The sequence below is a fragment of the Lissotriton vulgaris genome, chromosome 1_1 (genome assembly GCF_964263255.1).
Source record: "Lissotriton vulgaris chromosome 1_1, aLisVul1.2, whole genome shotgun sequence".
Lineage (NCBI taxonomy): Eukaryota > Metazoa > Chordata > Amphibia > Caudata > Salamandridae > Lissotriton > Lissotriton vulgaris.
Genome location: NC_141685.1, coordinates 918,024,066 through 918,043,534, shown reverse-complemented (window position 1 = coordinate 918,043,534; position 19,469 = coordinate 918,024,066). Strand labels below are relative to the sequence as shown.

Below are 19,469 nucleotides of genomic sequence, written 5' to 3'. Positions count from 1 at the left end.
AGCAGGTAGTTGAAAATTCAACTAAAGGGGGGAGAAATGTAGATAATGAGGAGTGTTTGTATGTTTCAGTGCAAACCTCAGCTGGAAGCTATGCACAAATGCATATAGTGAACGACCAATATAGGCCTGGACTTGCTACAATAGCAAGGATGAAAAGCAGCACCAGGACGGTTAAGATTTGAAGGGAAGAAAGAAGATGCATGTTTTCGTAGACTAGAGAAATATATTTAGGCAGCCACCGTAACCATGAAGGCCTCAGGCCCACTTCGCAAGGAACACTTGTTTAATAAAATATGTTGATAACAGTAGAATAGACATGGAAGTCAGCCAGGTTGCTAGGCTTCATAGAACCCCAGACATGGAGGAGTAGTGCCTCACGCCTCAGAATCAGACAGGCCAAGGACCCCAAACTAGCGTAGAAATGTATCAAACCCCAGGTGAAGCCTTTCATAATCACGTGACTAGTTATTTTTGTAGAACAGTATTGCCTTTTGTTAACAATGACGCCTGCTAGAAGTTTCTATCAATAATAATGCATGTGACATTTTCACCTATTGTACAAAATATATTTCACTGCCTGCTCATGTACCCAGATGCGGTCTGTGCAGGTAACAGAGGTGGGCCTGGTAGTGGGGATTTTGAGGGACGATGCAGAGGGAAAATTAAATAAATAATTACATTTCCCTCAGCAGCGTCCCTCGAAATGCCCCTCCCACGCGGCCCCACTGCCCCAGTGCCTGCACGGACAGTGGCTGCATGTACCACGGGAAGTTTTCATTCACAGTTTAGCAGAGGTGTCTATGCTTCCCCCTCGTTCGAGTAAATACGCTCTGTTAAATTAAAAAAGCAGTTTCAAAGTCAACGGCTTGGCCTTTCAGAGCTAAGAAATATTGGCTTGGTCAATGCTTGTCTCTCAAGACACAGCACACAACCATCCACCTTCACATCCTGTAAATCCATGAACATTCCAACTTCAGTCCAATTTCACTGAAATGAGAGAGTGGCCATACATTTTCACCTCGCTGAGTATAGCTCGCCAAGGGTTAATGGTGGGCGCTCACTGTGCCCACGGGTGCTTTCTCAGAGACAAAGTGAAAACACCCTGGGTGTGAAAGGGCTCCAGGTGAGGCGACACGGACGGGCTAAGCACCAGTGTGCAATTATTTATTTACTAAAAGGCATGGCGGTAGGCCACTTGCCCTGCTAAATCCCTATCCCCCCCATATGCCAACTGTGACAAACTTTCACATTCTTAGAACCACATCACCCGTTAAGCAGTGCGGCACAGACTGTGATCAATGGAGTCCTGGCACCGATGTTCAAACCAGACCATTCTCCAGGAGGCCCTGACTAGAAAGGGGCCATTCGGAGCTTTCCTGGTGTGGTTGTGTAAAATTGGAGCAATTCGCGTGCGCGTAACTTCCGCGAAGTTACGCGAAGTGCGAACCCGTCCTTTAGCATTATATTTTAGCACGAAATTCATTCTCGCTTACTTTTTTGGCACGAGTCTACATGTAAACACCACAAACAACCAATCACATCTGTTGCTCCTGTGCGTTCGCAGGCATGTTTTGCGCCAAATTGCGCCATTTGCTGTAAATATTTACCACGAGCGGCACGTAATTACGTACAGTGGCATGAAGGCAACAAGTGTAATGAAGAGACCAAGGGGCTGTGTCAAATTTGGGAGAGCTTCAACTAGGCAATGAAATGAGAAATTCGTGCATCGAAAATGAAAGAAACTGATTTCAGTCCAATCCTTCACATACAGGACACCTGCGCTCCAGTTCGTATTCAAAGTGCAACAAAAGTGTTGTAGACAGCGGATTTCGGAAGCAGAGGAGGGGAGGCGCTTTATTTATCACAACACACAGTGGCCCCGCGGGCTAATGATCACTTCCTGGAAAACAGGGGGGGGGGGGGTTCAACTTAATCGGTTCTTAGAAATCCGAAAATTGTTCTCCCTACAGAGATGACAAAAGAGAGACACCTTACTGCCAGAGAGGTGTTGTCTCCGACCAGGGCCCTCTCTGAAGGCTGGGTCCTGGAAGGCAGAATGTGTTTGTGTTGAGGGAGGGGTGTGGTGCAGTGGAAACAGCTAGAGGTCTGAACACACTTCAAATTCCTCGATAATCGTGCGAGGGCCTTTAAATGCGGTGCCCTTTCTACTGGGACATAGTGCATGGGAATCCAGCAAAGACCCGGGGGTGGTGGGGTGGAGGGGGCGTTATAGGGGGGTTGGCCAATGTCACATTTTCGGGATATCCACATTAAATACATTTGCATACAACGGATCTGAATTGAACTATTTGCATATTTAGTTCTTATCGTGAATATCTGGCTTGGATTTGGCCCTCCTGAACCTATAGGACACCCAAACAACTACTAAATCTTACTGCCTTTGCGGATCTCAACTTCATGATGATACCACAATAAACAAGGCAGCCAAATCCTCCCTCTCACACCTCAAAAATGTTCTAACAGTATCCTCATTGTCACCTTTACCCCAAAGAGATCCTGCAATATTATTCACAGTAATATCCAGAAAACACTATGCAAGCGAGTTATGCATCAGCCTGTGAGCATTCTGGATGCCCAGGGTTCAACCAATGCAAAACACCGTTTCAAATCAACCCCTACGCCAAAAACAAAACAAGAGATCAATCACCCCGCACCAGAGGTGCTGTGTGGCTTCCCTGCCAAACACTACCACCACCACCTGCAAAAACACAACAGCACTACTCACAGCGACCCAACATTCTAGAGAACCCCTAAAGAGACTCTTTCTAAAAAGAAAGTACTAGCATCTCAAACTGAAGGATTTCCGAAATAGACCTTCATTTCAAAGGGGCTGCACAATTGGCGTTTAACTACAGACCAGGCATGAACCACCACTCTCACACAAAATGCCCAGTCTCAATCACCAAAAAACCCAGAGGCAAGGCAGTCTACACAGGGCCCCAGCAATGGAGGTCCAAAACGCAAAACATGGCAACGATGTAAATAAACCAAAAACCCTCAAGCTCTTGACCACAGACAACAATCCCAAAGTCCTGTGGCGTAAGAGACAAGTGCATGACATGCAACTCTCAAAGTCACCAATTATCACCCGACACAGAACGAAACAGGAAATCATTTCTCACCCAATGTAGCACAGATATACCTACAAAGTGCAACCTCATGCTCCTGATCACACTGACCACTAAGGGAACATTCACATCACAACCACAAAAAGCACCGTGTACAGAACATAACACACATGTTCCAACACAACTCAGACATGCAACATAGTCACAAAATCATCTACAGATTTGTAACACTGGCCGCGCATATCTCAGCTACTAGAAGGATCAGGCTGAGCATGGGCAAGATTGGGAACCACTGCTCAACCTGGGAAAACACACAGACCCATATTTTATATCTTTGGAAATGATGGGTGATATTAATTTACAAGCAATAGTAAATGCTTTAAAGTTCATCATGCACATTGACTAAAACAATTATTTCACCCTAGCACAGGAAGCAAAGGAATTTTTAAGCAAGCAACTCTCAAATATATTATTTATAAATCAAACAGAGATAAGAAGCGCATTTCAAGATTACTATCAGGATTTGTATACTGAAACTGATAAAAATCAAAGTAAAATTGAACAATATCTAGAACGTCTAATTCCTCATAACTATCCATGGAAGACAGAGAAAGCTTGGCGAAAATTCCAGAATGGATTTAAATTCTACTATCAATTAATAGCCTACCTCCCGGGAAAGCTACCGGGTTGGACGGGATCCCTGTCGAATTTTATGTTAAATTTCACAAAGCACTGAAGGGAATCATAACAACCTTAATAACGCATGTCTTCGTGGGGGATGGGGGGCAATCACCAGGCTCTTGGAATCAGGCAAAAGTTGTAGTTTTCCCAAAAAATACAAAGACCCTACACAAATGGGATCCTATCGCCCTATAACATTAATCAACAGCGATTCTAAAATATACTCTAAATTGATGGCAACCAGATTGGCGCAACACATACATACAATCACTTCTCCGCGCCAACCTGGTTTCATTCCGGGTCGATCAACTACTGATCATGTTCAGAGGGTCATTACTCTCTTTGACATTACAGAGGTGGTAGGAGACCCTATGGCCCTAATACTATTAGATGCCGAGAAGGCCTTCGATAGGGTCTCCTGGCCGTACCTATGGACAGCAATGTCGAGGAGCGGTATCGGTAGCCGATTTATCAAAGCAACTCATATGTTATACTCAAACCCCGAAACTGCTGTCTCAATAAACGGAGAGATGACCGGTAACATCAGAGTTACCAGAGGGACAAGACAGGGATGTCCGTGCTCTCCGTTGCTGTTCGCTATTTTTATTAATCCTTTCATCCTCAGATTAGAATCTAATACGGTGATATCACCAATCCAAACTATTAACGGCAATACTAAGACGCTAGCCTATGCGGATGACATAGCAATAGTTACCGGGGATCCCGGCATAGCTGTGAAAGCAATGGAGAAGAAGCAAAACAATTCGGGGAAGTTTCAGGACATAAATTTAATCAGGGAAAAACCCAAATAGTAATTAATAATAATATTACATTTCATGATGATCGGGTAGTTACCAGTGCCATCTATCTCGGAGTGAACATAACATCAGACCTAGATAACCTGGTCAATATTAATTTGGAACCCCTTATAAACCAAACAAGCAAAAATTTGAGAAGAATCCATAATCTTCATTTGACCTTAGTGGGAAGATGTAACGCTATCAAAATGTTATACCTCCCAAAATGTTTATATTTCTTTCGGACCATTTGTTTAGATTTCACTCCACAATTATTCCAGGATATAGAAACCTTATTTTCACAGTTCTTATGGAACTACAAAAAAAACACGTAGGGCACTCAAATATATCACACTACCAAAAGAAAGAGGAGGGCTCGCGCTGCCGAATTTCAAAATATATAGGTGGGCCACGATCTTACAGTATAGCCATATTCTTCTGACTTCGAATAATTCAGCAGAAGGTGAGGGGACGATTCCGACACCACAGGGTTTAATATTATGTAACGAAACAAAAGCACATCTCTGGCGACTAGCCTACAATTGTTACTATAAAAAAGTATGATTTAAAACCCTAAGGGGTGTATATTCGGCCTGGAAAAGTGTACAAAAGCTTTTGGGTATAGGGAGATTTTCCTACTGCACTACATTAGTGAGGAATACCAACCTCCCAGAAACATTTAACGACGCATGCATGATAAGGTGGCAAAGGGCAGGGACCATTCAGTGTGGTAATCTCTATTCCAATATAGGATTTAAAACATTTACTGAACTGAGATTAAAATTTGGATTAAACCAATCAGATTTCTTTAAATTTCTACAAATTAGAGATTTCTTAATAAAGAAAGGTGGAGGCCAGGCAAAATTTGGGAAAATTTATCTGATCGACACAATAATTCTTACCCCCACAATAAAAATTGGCTGTATATACAATAACTTCTTATCTGCTCTACCAGATGATATCGCAAAATTTATAACAAACTGGAAGGAAAAATTAGATGTGGTGGAGGATACTTGTGAGAAATCACTTGAAGCATCTCAACTATGCCTAATGTCTGCCAAACTTCAATCCCAATACTATAAAACGTTCTTCCAACTATATTATACCCCGAACAAAATTGCCAAATGGGGGTCAGGCAGAGGTACAGAATGCCCTCGATGTAATCATTATGAGGCAGATACCGTACACATATGTGCAACTTGTGTCACACTGGGTACAATCCGTAGGAAAATCTCCATTTCTTTATACAAAATCTTTAAAACACAAATTGAAATCACTACGCCTGAACTGATACTTGGTGTAGATGGAGACATGCGACCAAAGGAAATTCAAGGGCTTATATTTATTGCTACGGCTGTATTCAGATTGTGTTTGGCTACAGCATGGCTAGACCATAATCCTCCAGCTTTCGAACAATGGCGAGCCAGACTCCTGGCAACATATACTCTTGAAAAAGCTATATACGGAAAAAAAGTAGAAAGAGTCAAAATATAGGGTTGAAAATATGGAACCCATTAACACGTTGGATATAGAAACCGGTCTGATAATTATTTTATTATATAATTTATTCTGTTTATAAATGTAGTGAGAAAATGCATTTTATGTTCACTATTATCATTCACACACCAAATTGTCATTTATTATTTACCATGTTTTATTTTCTTTAATTACTGTTTTTCTTACGCATATGCTCAAGCTTGGGGTGTGGGGGGTTGATTCAGAATGTATATGCAAAAGATTTTATTGCTTCATATGGATTTTTATTTCTATGGGAGGGGAGAAATTGGGAAAAAATGTATCAATAAAGTTTTTTTTTTTTTAAAAAAGGGAAATGATGGGTGATATTAATTTACAAGCAATAGTAAATGCTTTAAAGTTCATCATGAACATTGACTAAAACAATAATTTCACCCTAGCACAGGAATCAAAGGAATTTTTAAGCAAGCAACTCTCAAATATAATATTTACATCAATCATAAATGTCCTACTATAAAAGGTCTTGAACTTTGGAAAGCCAGAATTACTCCAACCCAGCACACATCTAGCAGTTTTCAAATTGGCTAAGCCAAGATCCTTGACGGCCCTCAACACCCATTTCCAGGGTCCTTCAAAATGATTGTATAAGACAGAAAAAACATCCCTGGGCTCATGTAGCCACCCATACTACCTCCGACCACAATACTCTGGGGTTTGATCTGGGCAACCACCAGGGACTACAGACTTACTTTTTACCCCTTCGCCCTCATTGGCTAGGGGCACATGGGTCAGTAACATGGTCCCCTTGGCCTGGGTCATCAAAATTATTGACCTGCCTTTGGCTTATGATGGGGAAAAAGTTGTTTATCTAAGTCCTTAACCTGCTAAAATTCAAGCTCGAATGTTCCCCAAGAATATTGCTGAACAACTGGAGCAACAAGTTCAAAACTCAGATAAACAAACTCCCCAAATCAATCCAGTCTTACCTAGCATATATCTACACTAACTTCTTCCTCTAAACAGCAACTTGAAGTGGGTGGATTTTTCACAAGATGGTGCATGTAGAGTTTAGGGGGCTTCCTGGGGGACAGGAAGTGGGACCTCCACCTCAAGTCCCCATGGGGATTTTTAGCCTCTAGATGTCCCGTCAACCCCACAGAGCACATTGATGACACCATTCCCGCTACCCCCGGGTGAACAATTTGCACTCTGAGGAAGACGCCGCACCCCACAAGAGCAGGGGAGCTGGAAGCCCACAAAATAACGCCTCAGCCATTTTAGTGACGCAGCCTAATGGCCCCAACCCATAGTTCTTGGCTATGGGATCTGAGAAACCATTCGAAACAAAAGGTAAAACTCTAAGGCCACATCTCTCCCAAACTAAGCTTTTAATGCCATAACTTAATGAATAAAACAGTCACAAAACTTAAGGCGACCTGACGTCCCAGAATTCTCCAGACAGTCTGTGTGTTACTGCGTGTCCCAAAGCTTTTTCCAGAATAAAATACTTGTCCCGCTTTTTGTGGAACAATCAGATGACCGTTAACACCATAGGTAAAATGTTGCTCATGTTTACGTCGCCAACTAGCTTTTTAATCAGACATGGCGAGTGGTAGGCCAGTATGTATCCATCTGTCAGCACAGCAGCTGCCTTTCCTCAGCCGAGCTTGATATGTGGCAAGGCAGGGCTCATCACACTTTTTTTGCCATACATACCAATAGACCCGGTTTAGACGGGAAGCTCCCGATTTTTAAGCAAAAATTGCATCCTTTTAGCTGTCTCCAGCCTGAAATTGCCCCTGCTTCAATATAAGTTAATGGGGAAAATATGTCCCCAGATTTTTTTTTTTAAATCTTCCACTTTTAAAATATTGGTATATATGCTTTTGTGTCCCGCGCATTTTTAGTAACCCTTTAAAATACATTATTGTTCTATAGCACGCAACAAATTGTTACTGTGAAGGAAAAAAGTACTGGGCAATTCAGTTCTTATCACAGACCCCACCCAACACAACCCTAACATTTAAAGGCTTTCGTCACGAAGTATTATTACCAAAACATTGCAATATTTTGTACTTTTGAAGTGGATATATTGCTTTTAGCTTTAGACGTGACCTCTACATAGCTATGTCTCGGCAGCTGCTCATAACCACAGTTCTATGTTGGTTGGTAGTATTACTTTAGCACTATGCTAATATTTTCATTTTGTAGTCCTACTTCTATGTTTGTAGCTCGTCCTGGTTTTCGGTTTTGAAAATCTGACCACTCTAATAAACCTCCAAACAAGATGAATTGTGGTTCTCCTGCACTTGGAGTGGACTCCGTGCCCTACCTTCACATGACAGTACACTGACTCAGGAATAGCCCGGAAAAGATCAACATTATGATACCTCAAACGCCAGTATGCATGGGAGCTCAGGGACAACTAGGCGAGACACTTCCCAAACAGCGCTACATCTATGCTTAATTTGTGCCAGTGGTTGCCGGTGAGGCCAACTGGCACTCCTTTTAGGGAACTGCGTTTATTTTTTTTAAACAAACTTTGATCCAGAGCAAGAGAGAAAAACCCAAAAAGGGAAAGAAGGAGTAAGAGAAAGACGAAAAAGGGAGAAAGCATGGATGGAAAAGAACCATGCAAGAGTGATAAACATAGAGGGCCAGAATGTCTGGTTGTGGATTAAAGAGGCATGAGACAAGACTACACAGTCTTTGTATTCAGCAACCCAACCTTTGATCGCGCCAGTGGACTTCTGAAAACATATTTAGATGCCAGCATACATTTTAAAAAAAAACCAAATTAAGCACTGTAGGATGCTGGAATTTTCTTAAAGTTTGTCCCCCGACTATTTGCCCCATTTTTGACTAAGCCATCCTAAGTATATGTACTGGGCATTGGTCGCTACGAATTCCCCAGCTACATGATGGTAAACATAGGAAATCTCACCAGCAACTCCCTACCGCTCTTCAGTGCAGCCGGGGGGCAGCAACGACAGAGACAGCCATAGGCAAATGCCTAGCTACACCACTGAGCTGATACTAACTGTCCTAGAGTAGCTGTTTGCCAGTGAGAAGTGCTGGGACTCACTGTCCTAGAGTATCTGTTTTCCAGTGAGAAGTGCTGGGACTCACTGTCCTAGAGTAGCTGTTTGCCAGTGAGAAGTGCTGGGACTCACTGTCCTAGAGTAGCTGTTTGCCAGTGAGAAGTGCTGGTACTCACTGTCCTAGATTAGCAGTTTGCCAGTGAGAAGTGCTGAGACTCACTGTCCTAGAGTAGCTGTTTGCCAGTGGGATGTGCTGGGAGTCACTGTCCTAGAGTAGCTGTTTGCCAGTGAGAAGTGCTGGGACTCACTGTCCTAGAGTAGCTGTTTGCCAGTGAGAAGTGCTGGTATTCACCGTCCTAGATTAGCAGTTTGCCAGTGAGAAGTGCTGAGACTCACTGTCCTAGAGTAGCTATTTACAGTGAGAAGTGCCGGGACTCACTATCCTAGAGTCGCTGTTTGCCAGTGAGAAGTGCTGAGACTCACTGTCCTAGAGTAGCTGTTTGCCAGTGAGAAGTGCTGGTATTCACTGTCCTAGATTAGCAGTTTGCCAGTGAGAGGTGCTGGGACTCACTGTCCTAGAGTAGCTGTTTGCCAGTGAGAAGTGCTGAGACTCACTGTCCTAGAGTAGCTGTTTGCCAGTGAGAAGTGCTGGGACTCACTGTCCTAGACTAGCTGTTTGCCAGTGAGAAGTGCTGAGACTCACTGTCCTAGAGTAGCTGTTTGCCAGTGAGAAGTGCTGGTGCTCACTGTCCTAGAGTAGCTGTTTGCCAGTGAGAAGTGCTGGGACTCACTGTCCTAGAGTAGCTGTTTGCCAGTGAGAAGTGCTGGTACTCACTGTCCTAGATTAGCAGTTTGCCAGTGAGAAGTGCTGAGACTCACTGTCCTAGAGTAGCTATTTGCCAGTGAGAAGTGCCGGGACTCACTATCCTAGAGTCGCTGTTTGCCAGTGAGAAGTGCTGGGACTCACTATCCTAGAGTCGCTGTTTGCCAGTGAGAAGTGCTGAGACTCACTGTCCTAGAGTAGCTGTTTGCCAGTGAGAAGTGCTGAGACTCACTGTCCTAGAGTCGCTGTTTGCCAGTGAGAAGTGCTGGGACTCACTGTCCTAGAGTAGCTGTTTGCCAGTGAGAAGTGCTGGTGCTCACTGTCCTAGAGTAGCTGTTTGCCAGTGAGAAGTGCTGGTGCTAACTGTCCTAGAGTAGCTGTTTGCCAGTGAGAAGTGCTGGTGCTAACTGTCCTAGAGTAGCTGTTTGCCAGTGAGAAGTGCTGAGACTCACTGTCCTAGAGTAGCTGTTTGCCAGTGAGAAGTGCTGAGACTCACTGTCCTAGAGTCGCTGTTTGCCAGTGTGAAGTGCTGGGACTCACTGTCCTAGAGTAGCTGTTTGCCAGTGAGAAGTGCTGAGACTCACTGTCCTAGAGTAGCTGTTTGCCAGTGAGAAGTGCTGAGACTCACTGTCCTAGAGTAGCTGTTTGCCAGTGAGAAGTGCTGAGACTCACTGTCCTAGAGTAGCTGTTTGCCAGTGAGAAGTGCTGAGACTCACTGTCCTAGAGTCGCTGTTTGCCAGTGAGAAGTGCTGGGACTCACTGTCCTAGAGTCGCTGTTTGCCAGTGAGAAGTGCTGGTGCTAACTGTCCTAAAGTAGCTGTTTGCCTGTGAGAAGTGCTGGGATTCACTGTCCTAGAGTAGCTGTTTGACAGTGAGAAGTGCTGGTACTCTCCCAGTAAATATAGTTAAACCACTGCTGAGAAGGGCAGTTGCTCTTCCTTTCAAATTTAAGAAGTGCAGATACTCCGTGCCTGACAGCAGTGGGCCACTTAAAGCACTGGATGGAGGCCTGTAGAGGAATAAGGGTTATTGTTGTTTCAGAGGCTCTGCGGCGGTGTCAGGTGGACAGGAGCCCCGGGGGAGGGGCTGCACCCAAGAGCTGGGTGCGGTGGACGGAGACACAATACCAGGTATGAAGTCTTTTCAAGTCCTGCAGGCGACCCAAATACACATACAACAACCTTCGGAGCATAAACAAAAGTGAGCAAAGCAAACATCCCTACCTGCCAGCGAGGGCAGAGAGTGGGCGACGCATGCCCCTCCCTGCCCCAGATGCAGTGCTCACCCAGGCGTGCATAAGGCCCTCTGCCAGCTCAGATGAGAGCTCAGCCTTTCAGATCAAACAGAGAGAGACAGCTCGTGGCAGCGCCCCCAGCACTGAGGGCACAGCCAGAGCAAGCTCACGAGCCACGCTGCGGCCGCGGATGTGCGGCCTCCACTGAAGGGTGAGGGCGCCCCCCCTATTCCTCCGGCCACCCTTTCTCGGGCCCCCGCGTCCTCTTCCAATGCAAACGCCTCCAGGCAATCACTGCCCAGCAAAGCAGCTCCGCGGATTAATGGGGCTCAAATGCACAAATGGTGCCAAAGTTAGGGAGACCAGATTTTGAGAAGCAAAAACCGGGACAGGCCAGACATAAAAGTAGGACCGCCTTACTTTTATGCCTGGCTTGTCCTGATTTTGCGTCAACTTTTAAATCTTGTACATTTGTAGACACACACACACACATGTGTGTGTATATGTGTGAGTGTGTGTGCGCATATATACATATTTATATGTGTGTATATATATATATATATATGTATGTATAGTAAATGTGTGTGTATAAATATATGCCACACATTTATAAGCTAAGCATAAATAACTTTAGCTATACCACGACCTCTACCCTGACCCCCCCTCCACATTCTCTCTCCCCGCCTGCTGCAGCATGCATACACCCTGACCTCCTCCTGCGCTGCCTGAAAGTCACAAACAAATTACTTAACAAGCATGAATTCCAATTGTCCTTTTTGGATGACTTGACCTTTGTCCCAAAAACCATAACATGTATTTAAACTTAAGGCAAGCGCCGGAACACTGGGTCAGTCCCTTGACATCCGGGACTTCTGGTCATCATCCTAGCGACGGTAGTCCAGGGGCCAGTGTGCCTGCTGCTGAAACCCGTGTTTAAAGGCGTGCTCTGTGAATTTGATAAAATGTGTAGCTGTTATTTGTAGAGCTTCAGCACTCGCTTCAGTCTACAAAAACAAAACCAATACAGACTTCCTTCCCCTCACCGCTGAGGCACAAACATACATGCTGCACCTAAAATGACCACAATCCAAGCGTATTGAGACAGCTCTGTCAAACCTCCTGAATCTACGCGCCACTGGTAGACCGGCTGCTTTACGGCAGTTCGAACCCAAAACATCCCAATGCTCGTCCCTCCATGAGACACCTGTCCTCAATACGTCAACCAGGGCGCACCTCAGTCTTAAAAGTACAGCGCACTCTAAACTTGGCCCTCGTTACCCGTGCTGCACAGCAGAGTACCAGGACTGAGGTCATGCTCAGTGTCTGACCTGTCGTGGACGCCATCTTGCAGATGGTGGTCTGTCAGTGCACGTCAATTCCCACCTGCAGCACTCGTGCTACTCAGCAGCACAGGCAGCAACTTATGGCTGCGTCAGCGCCGCTCGGTCCCGTCAAGCACCACCTCTGATGTGCTAAGCCTTGGGACCCATAGGCATAGCTCTCCTAATGCACCTCAATCGTGAGGTGCAGCAACCAATGAAATTACAAAACTGGGACCCACATACATAGCTCCCAATGCACCCTATCAGTGCCCTGAAGCACTCTTTGAAACTGCAGTTCTTGCACCTTTACAGAATTCTGGCAAAACTAACAGTTTCAACCAAATGTTATAAGCAAGGGACTGAGCAGCAGGCAAACTGACCTAGAGAGCTATTCGGCCTGCTTATGAACACTTGCAGCAGCAGAATACTGCAACTCGAGGCTACACAGTGAGTCTCTTTCACATCCGCTTTCGTTCTAGGTCCCTGCATACAACCTTTAGGAAAACAGACTGTACGCCTTGCAATTCTCTAATGCTTTTCAACTTGAACGGGTGTCAATGAGCTTCACCAAGCAGACATTTGAACCAGATTCACACTTATTTACATAACTTGTGAATTTCACCAGCAAAGAATACAGGCTGAACTTAATGACATCCCTTAGATTGTGAGCTTGTAACATTTGTAAAAGTATGAGCACATGCGGTTTTGTGAAAATATTGTTAACGTTTCGGCATCTGTATAAAGTGACAGTAGACTTCTCCAGGATATCAATTTTGTTTTATCTATTTGGCTTTTTTTCAATACAACATTATAACCCTACCAGGGCATCTGCTACTAAACCAGCTTACTTACTGTTAACAGCACTTTGTGAAATACAGCTAAAAGCTATGGATGGACGTAACTGCTGTAATTCTGTCTAGTATAATTACTCATAAATACTATAAAACTACTCATAATTACGCATAATTATGTGAGAAGCATAATCCAGCATTTAGCGCTATTTTCTTAGTGCACAATGTACCCTTGCGTCCAAAATGGGCCTAATGCTGCATTTTGCACTGAGAATATAGCACTAAATGCTATAGGACACACACAGCCGTAGCCAGAAGCAACTCGCTGTCTCTTAGTTTGTTGTTTCTCTGCTCCTGCAGTAGGATTTTTGCCCCCAAATTATTCTTGATTACTCAAGCTTGTGTAATTACGCAATTTTGGCCATTTCACATCATAAGAGTAATGCGTAATCCCGGAAATTACTCCGATTACACAAGCATAATTACAATTTCACCCAGGCCTACTAAAAGCATTAAAAATATAGAGATGATTTGCACCAGACAAGCCCAAATCAATAAATACACATGAATGCATGACTTGCAACACCCACAGATTTGCAACACCCACAGGTACATAAATATCCGGGGAATGGAAACACATCTACAAGGTTGGCACAGGTAGGCACGCTTTTGTAAAAGTGTTTTTATGTATAAACAATCAAGCCCTCAAAGGCTTGCATTTATTTTTAGGGATGAGAGAGGACCTACTGCTTCGCACAATACCTAAAATATTGCATAAAGTTATTTTGTGAATCCTCATGAGGCAAATTTCTTGTGCTGCTCTGTTGATGTTAGCAACTAAACAACAATAGTTTGTAGAACTTTAAAGAAGTAAAAAGTAAAGAAGTTTGCACCTAACCGTACCTCATCGCTCCCATCACCAACCTGGGTATTCAGAATTTTACACTTCAGAAAATGTCAAAAGCTTCCAATGTAGATCAGGTGATTGGTACATCTACTGCAGAGATATGTGCATAGCAGACACAAGGAGATGATAGATGGAGCACTGAAACTTTTCACTCACCCGGAGTCACAGATCTGGGTTGAATCCATCATCGTTCTTTAGCTCACTTCGCCACCCCAGTTCAGACCCACCCATATGCAAATCAGTCTTGACCCTGTGCCTCATGGGAACAGTCCAGACCGAACTGCCAAGCTGGGTCTTCCCGGACCTGGAACACAAGCAACCAAAGACCGGTTTCGGGCATCACCCCTCATCAGCCAGGCTAGCTTGAATCCAGAGGGAAAGTGAACAAGGGGCCCACATCTGGGCATGCCCTGCCAACTTAGGGCGAACAAAGCAAATACAAGGAGTTGATGGACGGAGTGTGAGATATGCGCATAGCCCATTAATCATGGGTTCGAGTGCCAGCAACGCTAAGTCTGACTTTCATCCTTCCAGGCAAAATAAAAAGCAAGAGTAAAGCTTAGCTGGGGCAATAAAGCACTAATTCATCACTTAATTAGAGTGAATGTTACAGTTATGCTCTATACATTTCAAAAGACTCATCTCCCCTAAATTAGAGGAAACATTAGGTAAGAGAGCCCAGCATTGCCTTTCAAGAGAGGACATGATCGCTTCCCACAATATGTATTTTATAAGCACAGTCAAGCCCCCTCCTCCTGAGAATTAAAATAATCGAAATAGATGTGGTCTAGATCACAAATCTAAGATCTAAAGTCTAATCCCCACATGACCAAACCGTGTGACCCTGGGCTAGTCGCTTCATCACCCCCTCCCCCCTTGTCCCTCATTCATTAGAATGTGCTACTCTTCAAAATAGGCTCAATGCCACTAGTAAACTTCATTCTGCACTTTTAGATAAAACAAATGGGGGCTGCCTTTACCCTTCGCAGTATATCTGTCCTGCACCCTTGCTATAAGAACCCATGCGACCATTAGTCGCGCGCTTCGTAGAGCTAGAGAACGGACACATGAGGGAGGAAAGCGTCTTATGGATGGAACTTTCCATGCCTGCAGGTGCAAAAATATCTGAGTATCTGAGGACAACGGTATCTACACCACACATATCACCCAGACAGGTAACCCAAATGTTTAGGCAAAAATTATGCTATTTTAGCGTTCTTACTTAAAAAAAAGAAATGTCCACTTCCAGCCAGCTCAAGGAAAAGAACATTTTCTCAATGTTGTGTTTTCTTATTTACCTGCTGCTGTGCACGAGGCTATAAGAACAATATTAATCAAATGCATATGGGATGCACAAAATCTTCCGGTCGGGGTTTGTATTGATTGCCCTGTGAGGGGTATCAGACTTGAACCTCTCAACCCTTTAAGTCTTTTTTACAACTCAGAATCATGGGCCGAAGCAGGGAGGTCGGAATGCGAAGGCGCACACAATGACATCAGAGTATTTACTGAAGTGGGTGGAAAAAAGACTGGCACGCCCTAGAGGAAATGCAGTTTAGCTCTGTCAACAAACCTAAAACAACCTGGCCAGGAGGCGGAAAAAACATACATTGCGTTATCGTGGGGGTCACATTGAAGCCACTTCTGCGTCTTGCACCCCAACACTCACTTCCTTAATGATATTAAATTGGCAAGTTGCATACGGCACATTATAATCACCTCTTGGAGCTTGATGCACAGGTGGTATTACTGACTGCATCACACTCTTTGTACCACTCTAGAACGTCGGCATTGGAACAGGACTCGAACCTGCAACCCACGGGTTGTACACAGATCTCTGCAACGGGCACGCTAACCCACCACACCATCTCAAAGACCAGATTGTAGAGGACCCCCGACCCGTTGAAAATAAATCTTTTTAAATATATTGTTGACACTAAGCTTACTCACACCTCCAACTTGGCCAAGGTGTGCAACTCACCTCCCCCACTTGGCTAAGGTGTACAACTCACCTCCCCCACTTGGCCAAGGTGTGCAACTCACCTCCCCAACTTGGCCAAGGTGTGCAACTCACCTCCCCCACTTGGCCAAGGTATGCAACTCACCTCCCGAACTTGACCAAGGTGTGCAACTCGCTACCCCAGCTTGGCTAAGGTGTGCAACTCGCTACCCCAACTTCGCCAAAGTGTGCCTACCCGCTTCACCAATATGGGAAGGGGAAGACTCCAGTCGATGACCTTTTACAGCCTGTGCCTGCTGACTCCCCTGAGTTGTTCACTTTACCAACTTGTTGATCGTGTCCGACTCACCTCACCGACTTGGAGAACCTGTGGCGCCGAATGTCCTCTTCGCTGAAGGAGAAGTGCATGTCCACCTCAGCCCTGCTGGGTCCCAGGAGCCGGACGAAGTCCTTGGATGGCATGAAGGCGACCCCGCCAGCAACTCATAGAGGAAACCGCCTGGACACCAACCGAGACCCAACACCAAAAAGATTGAGAAACCCGATCCACGTGCAGTGGGAGAGGGGCACCATCACATGGACAGCTTTGGCACACGAGCGGCCCAGCTGATAACAAGATTCTCACAGTTGTAGGCTAGACCAACCACTGACTCTACTGTGGACAGCGCCAACACAACTAAAGTCAAAACCGCCTCAGACGACCAAACAATGAAGAAGACAAAAGCAACTATGGATAAGATTAGGACGGCAAGGGGCACAACTGACACACCGTGTTGAGAACAACCCAACTGTGGACACGACTGACACAGCAGCAGAGAAGGGCAACCTAAAAGGGGACAACGCCCCCCCATCAGGGGACAACACAAACAAGATTGGCCGAGCTGCGGACAAGGTTAATCCAATTGCAAACAAGCATAATACAACTACAGATGACTCTAACCCAACTGTGGGCAAGACCAGCCCAATAGCAAACAAGACCAATTCAAATGAGACAAAGACCAACCAAAATGCAGAGTAGCCTAACCCAATTGTGAGCAAGACTGCAAACAAGACCTTGCCAACTGCAGACCACACCAAGCCAACTGCAGTAAGACTAACCCAACTGTGGCAAGCCCAACCCAACTGGAGACCAGACCAACCAAACTAGAGACCAGACCAACCCAACTAGAGACCAGACCACCCCAACTAGAGACCAGACCACCCCAACTGGAGACCAGACCACCCCAACTGGAGACCAGGCCAACCCACTTGCAGATCAGACCAACCCAACTGCAGCAAGATGAATCAAACTGCACCAAAACTAACCCAATTGCGAACTAGCCCAACCGGACTGTGGTCAAGACTGACCCAGTGGTGATCAGGACGCTACCATCTCGGATCAGAAACACGATCACCTCACATCTTGACAAGATGAACACGACATGACTGACGACTCCGGCAGATACAAACTGTGCTGCAGATGCAAACTTCCGTCTCATTAAGACACCTCATCCGTGGACAAAAAAGCATGTCAGCTCCGCAGAAGACGAATCACTCCTGGGACTGAGCCAACTTCACCAGATCGACCGAAAACTATGGGGAGTCACAGTGCTGCTCCAAAACTCGAAGAATCGACAAAACTGCACCCCACCCGGACGGGGCAGGCATGAAGAGCCACCGGCCCGACTGCAGGCAGCGCTGTGGTGAGCTGGAGCCAGCCGTCCCGGCCGCTTCTCCACAGCCCCGGGCGCTCGTCTGCAGGAGTGCGCTCGACAGAGAGGTCCGCTGCAAAACACGGAGGTGGCAGAGCGGGAAGGGAGGGCGGGCGGGCGGCAGGTGATGTAAGAGCCGCCACCCGACCCCTGTGCGCTCAGGCGAGGGGGCGGAGGAGCTCAGTCTCACCTGCCTGATCTCTGCCGCGCCCGCCCGTCCTCAAATTTACATTCGCTTCACAACTTATAGCTCAGTGGAGTAACGCACCCGTAGCGATGCAAACTGCAGGGCAGAAGCGGCAATCCCTGCGGGTGCATTCAGCCATTCATTCTCCTGAGGCTTATAAAACCACTACCAATGGCTGCCTGAGCACTACTTAACAGCAGCTACTCGGTACTTCGGTGTGAGAGGATGTGTGTTGAATTGTCTCCAGCTTTACACCTGCAGGCACAATACAATTGTCATTCAAATTCAGGTGGAGGTGCACGGCCGCCAGCTTTACCCCTGCTTTCTGAGGACGTTTACTCCTCTACACAGAAACTCGTTGGTATCTGGCTTCGCCGCTTGAAATCCAGATGCTACGCGGTCTCCAACTTTACCCCTGCCTTCTCGGGACATTGCGTTCTGTTTCCCCACGGGTTTCAAATACTTAACACCTCTGGGCGCATGCGCTCTACGTGGTCTCACACTGTATCCCTTTCACTTTGTTGACAACTACTTGGTGGTCTCCAGACTTACATACAATTCTGAAGTTCCATTGCATTCTTTTGTACACATTTGCATATGATTTTCGCAGGGTGAGTTCCTGCTCCTAGCGCCCCGTATTAAACAGACGCCCCCCAGCTTTACCCTTGTTTTCTGAACACTGCTTCCTTCTTCTGTACATGGGCACTGGAGTCTGGGTCTTGCGCCGGCCTTCTCAGCAGGACAGGCCACTGGGCGGCAAACGCTACATCCCCCTCAGTGCCACTGCATTTTAATGCACAGATCACCAGTCTCGCCCATGCCACGTACCAGAGACACTCCTGTGTTTATTTCTTTTCGGTGCACAGACGTTTAATGGCCCCTTCTCTGCCCTGAACCTTCTCGGTGTTCTTGCATTCTGGGCCCCTGACGCGTAACGGTCTCGAGCTCACAGGGCATCGCGTGTATCCCTTCTCTCTCTGCATTCCTGCCCCTCGATAACCCATGCGGGTCGCTGGCTCTACCGACTGCACGCTTAATACTGATGCATGGTCAAAGCCAGCTCCGTCTCTGAACCGCAGACTCACAATTACCACTGACAGAGTCAACATTACTGCTACAAGGGCTCCAGCGTTTCCTTTCCTGTAAGCCGGACCTATGAAGTGTATTTACAGGAAACACGAATAAGAAAAGGAACTTTTCTGATCTTCATATTTTAAGGAGTATGGAGGGGGAGGTAGACGTACCTTTGAAAGCAGCACTTTATATGAGCAGGTCCCGGCACTTCGGAACAGGGCCACTAAACCTAAGATGTAACAGCATTTAGTCGACAGTGGTAGCACTTCTAAACAGAGCCACTTAGGAGCTTGGGAAGGCGTGCACTTCTCAACAGGGCCACAGTGCATGAATAATGCAGACCAGCACTTCTTAATAGGCCTCAAATACGTGCACGGTAAAGTGCTCACACTTTTA

General features: G+C 45.8%; 1 protein-coding gene across 3 annotated transcripts in view; it reads right to left on the bottom strand.

Moving 5' to 3' along the window:
• Positions 1 to 19,469, bottom strand: part of PDE4A (phosphodiesterase 4A) — a 1,006,014-nt gene that overhangs the window by 396,740 nt on the left and 589,805 nt on the right. Inside the window, exon 1 of one of the 3 annotated variants that reach the window (XM_086959062.1) lies at positions 16,471 to 17,894. The exons of the other annotated variants lie outside the window; for them this stretch is intronic. Coding sequence (XP_086815188.1) covers positions 16,471 to 16,583 — 113 coding nt within the window. The 5' untranslated portion in view covers positions 16,584 to 17,894. Of the gene's footprint in view, positions 1 to 16,470; positions 17,895 to 19,469 lie in introns of those variants that run through there. 3 annotated transcript variants of the gene reach the window in all.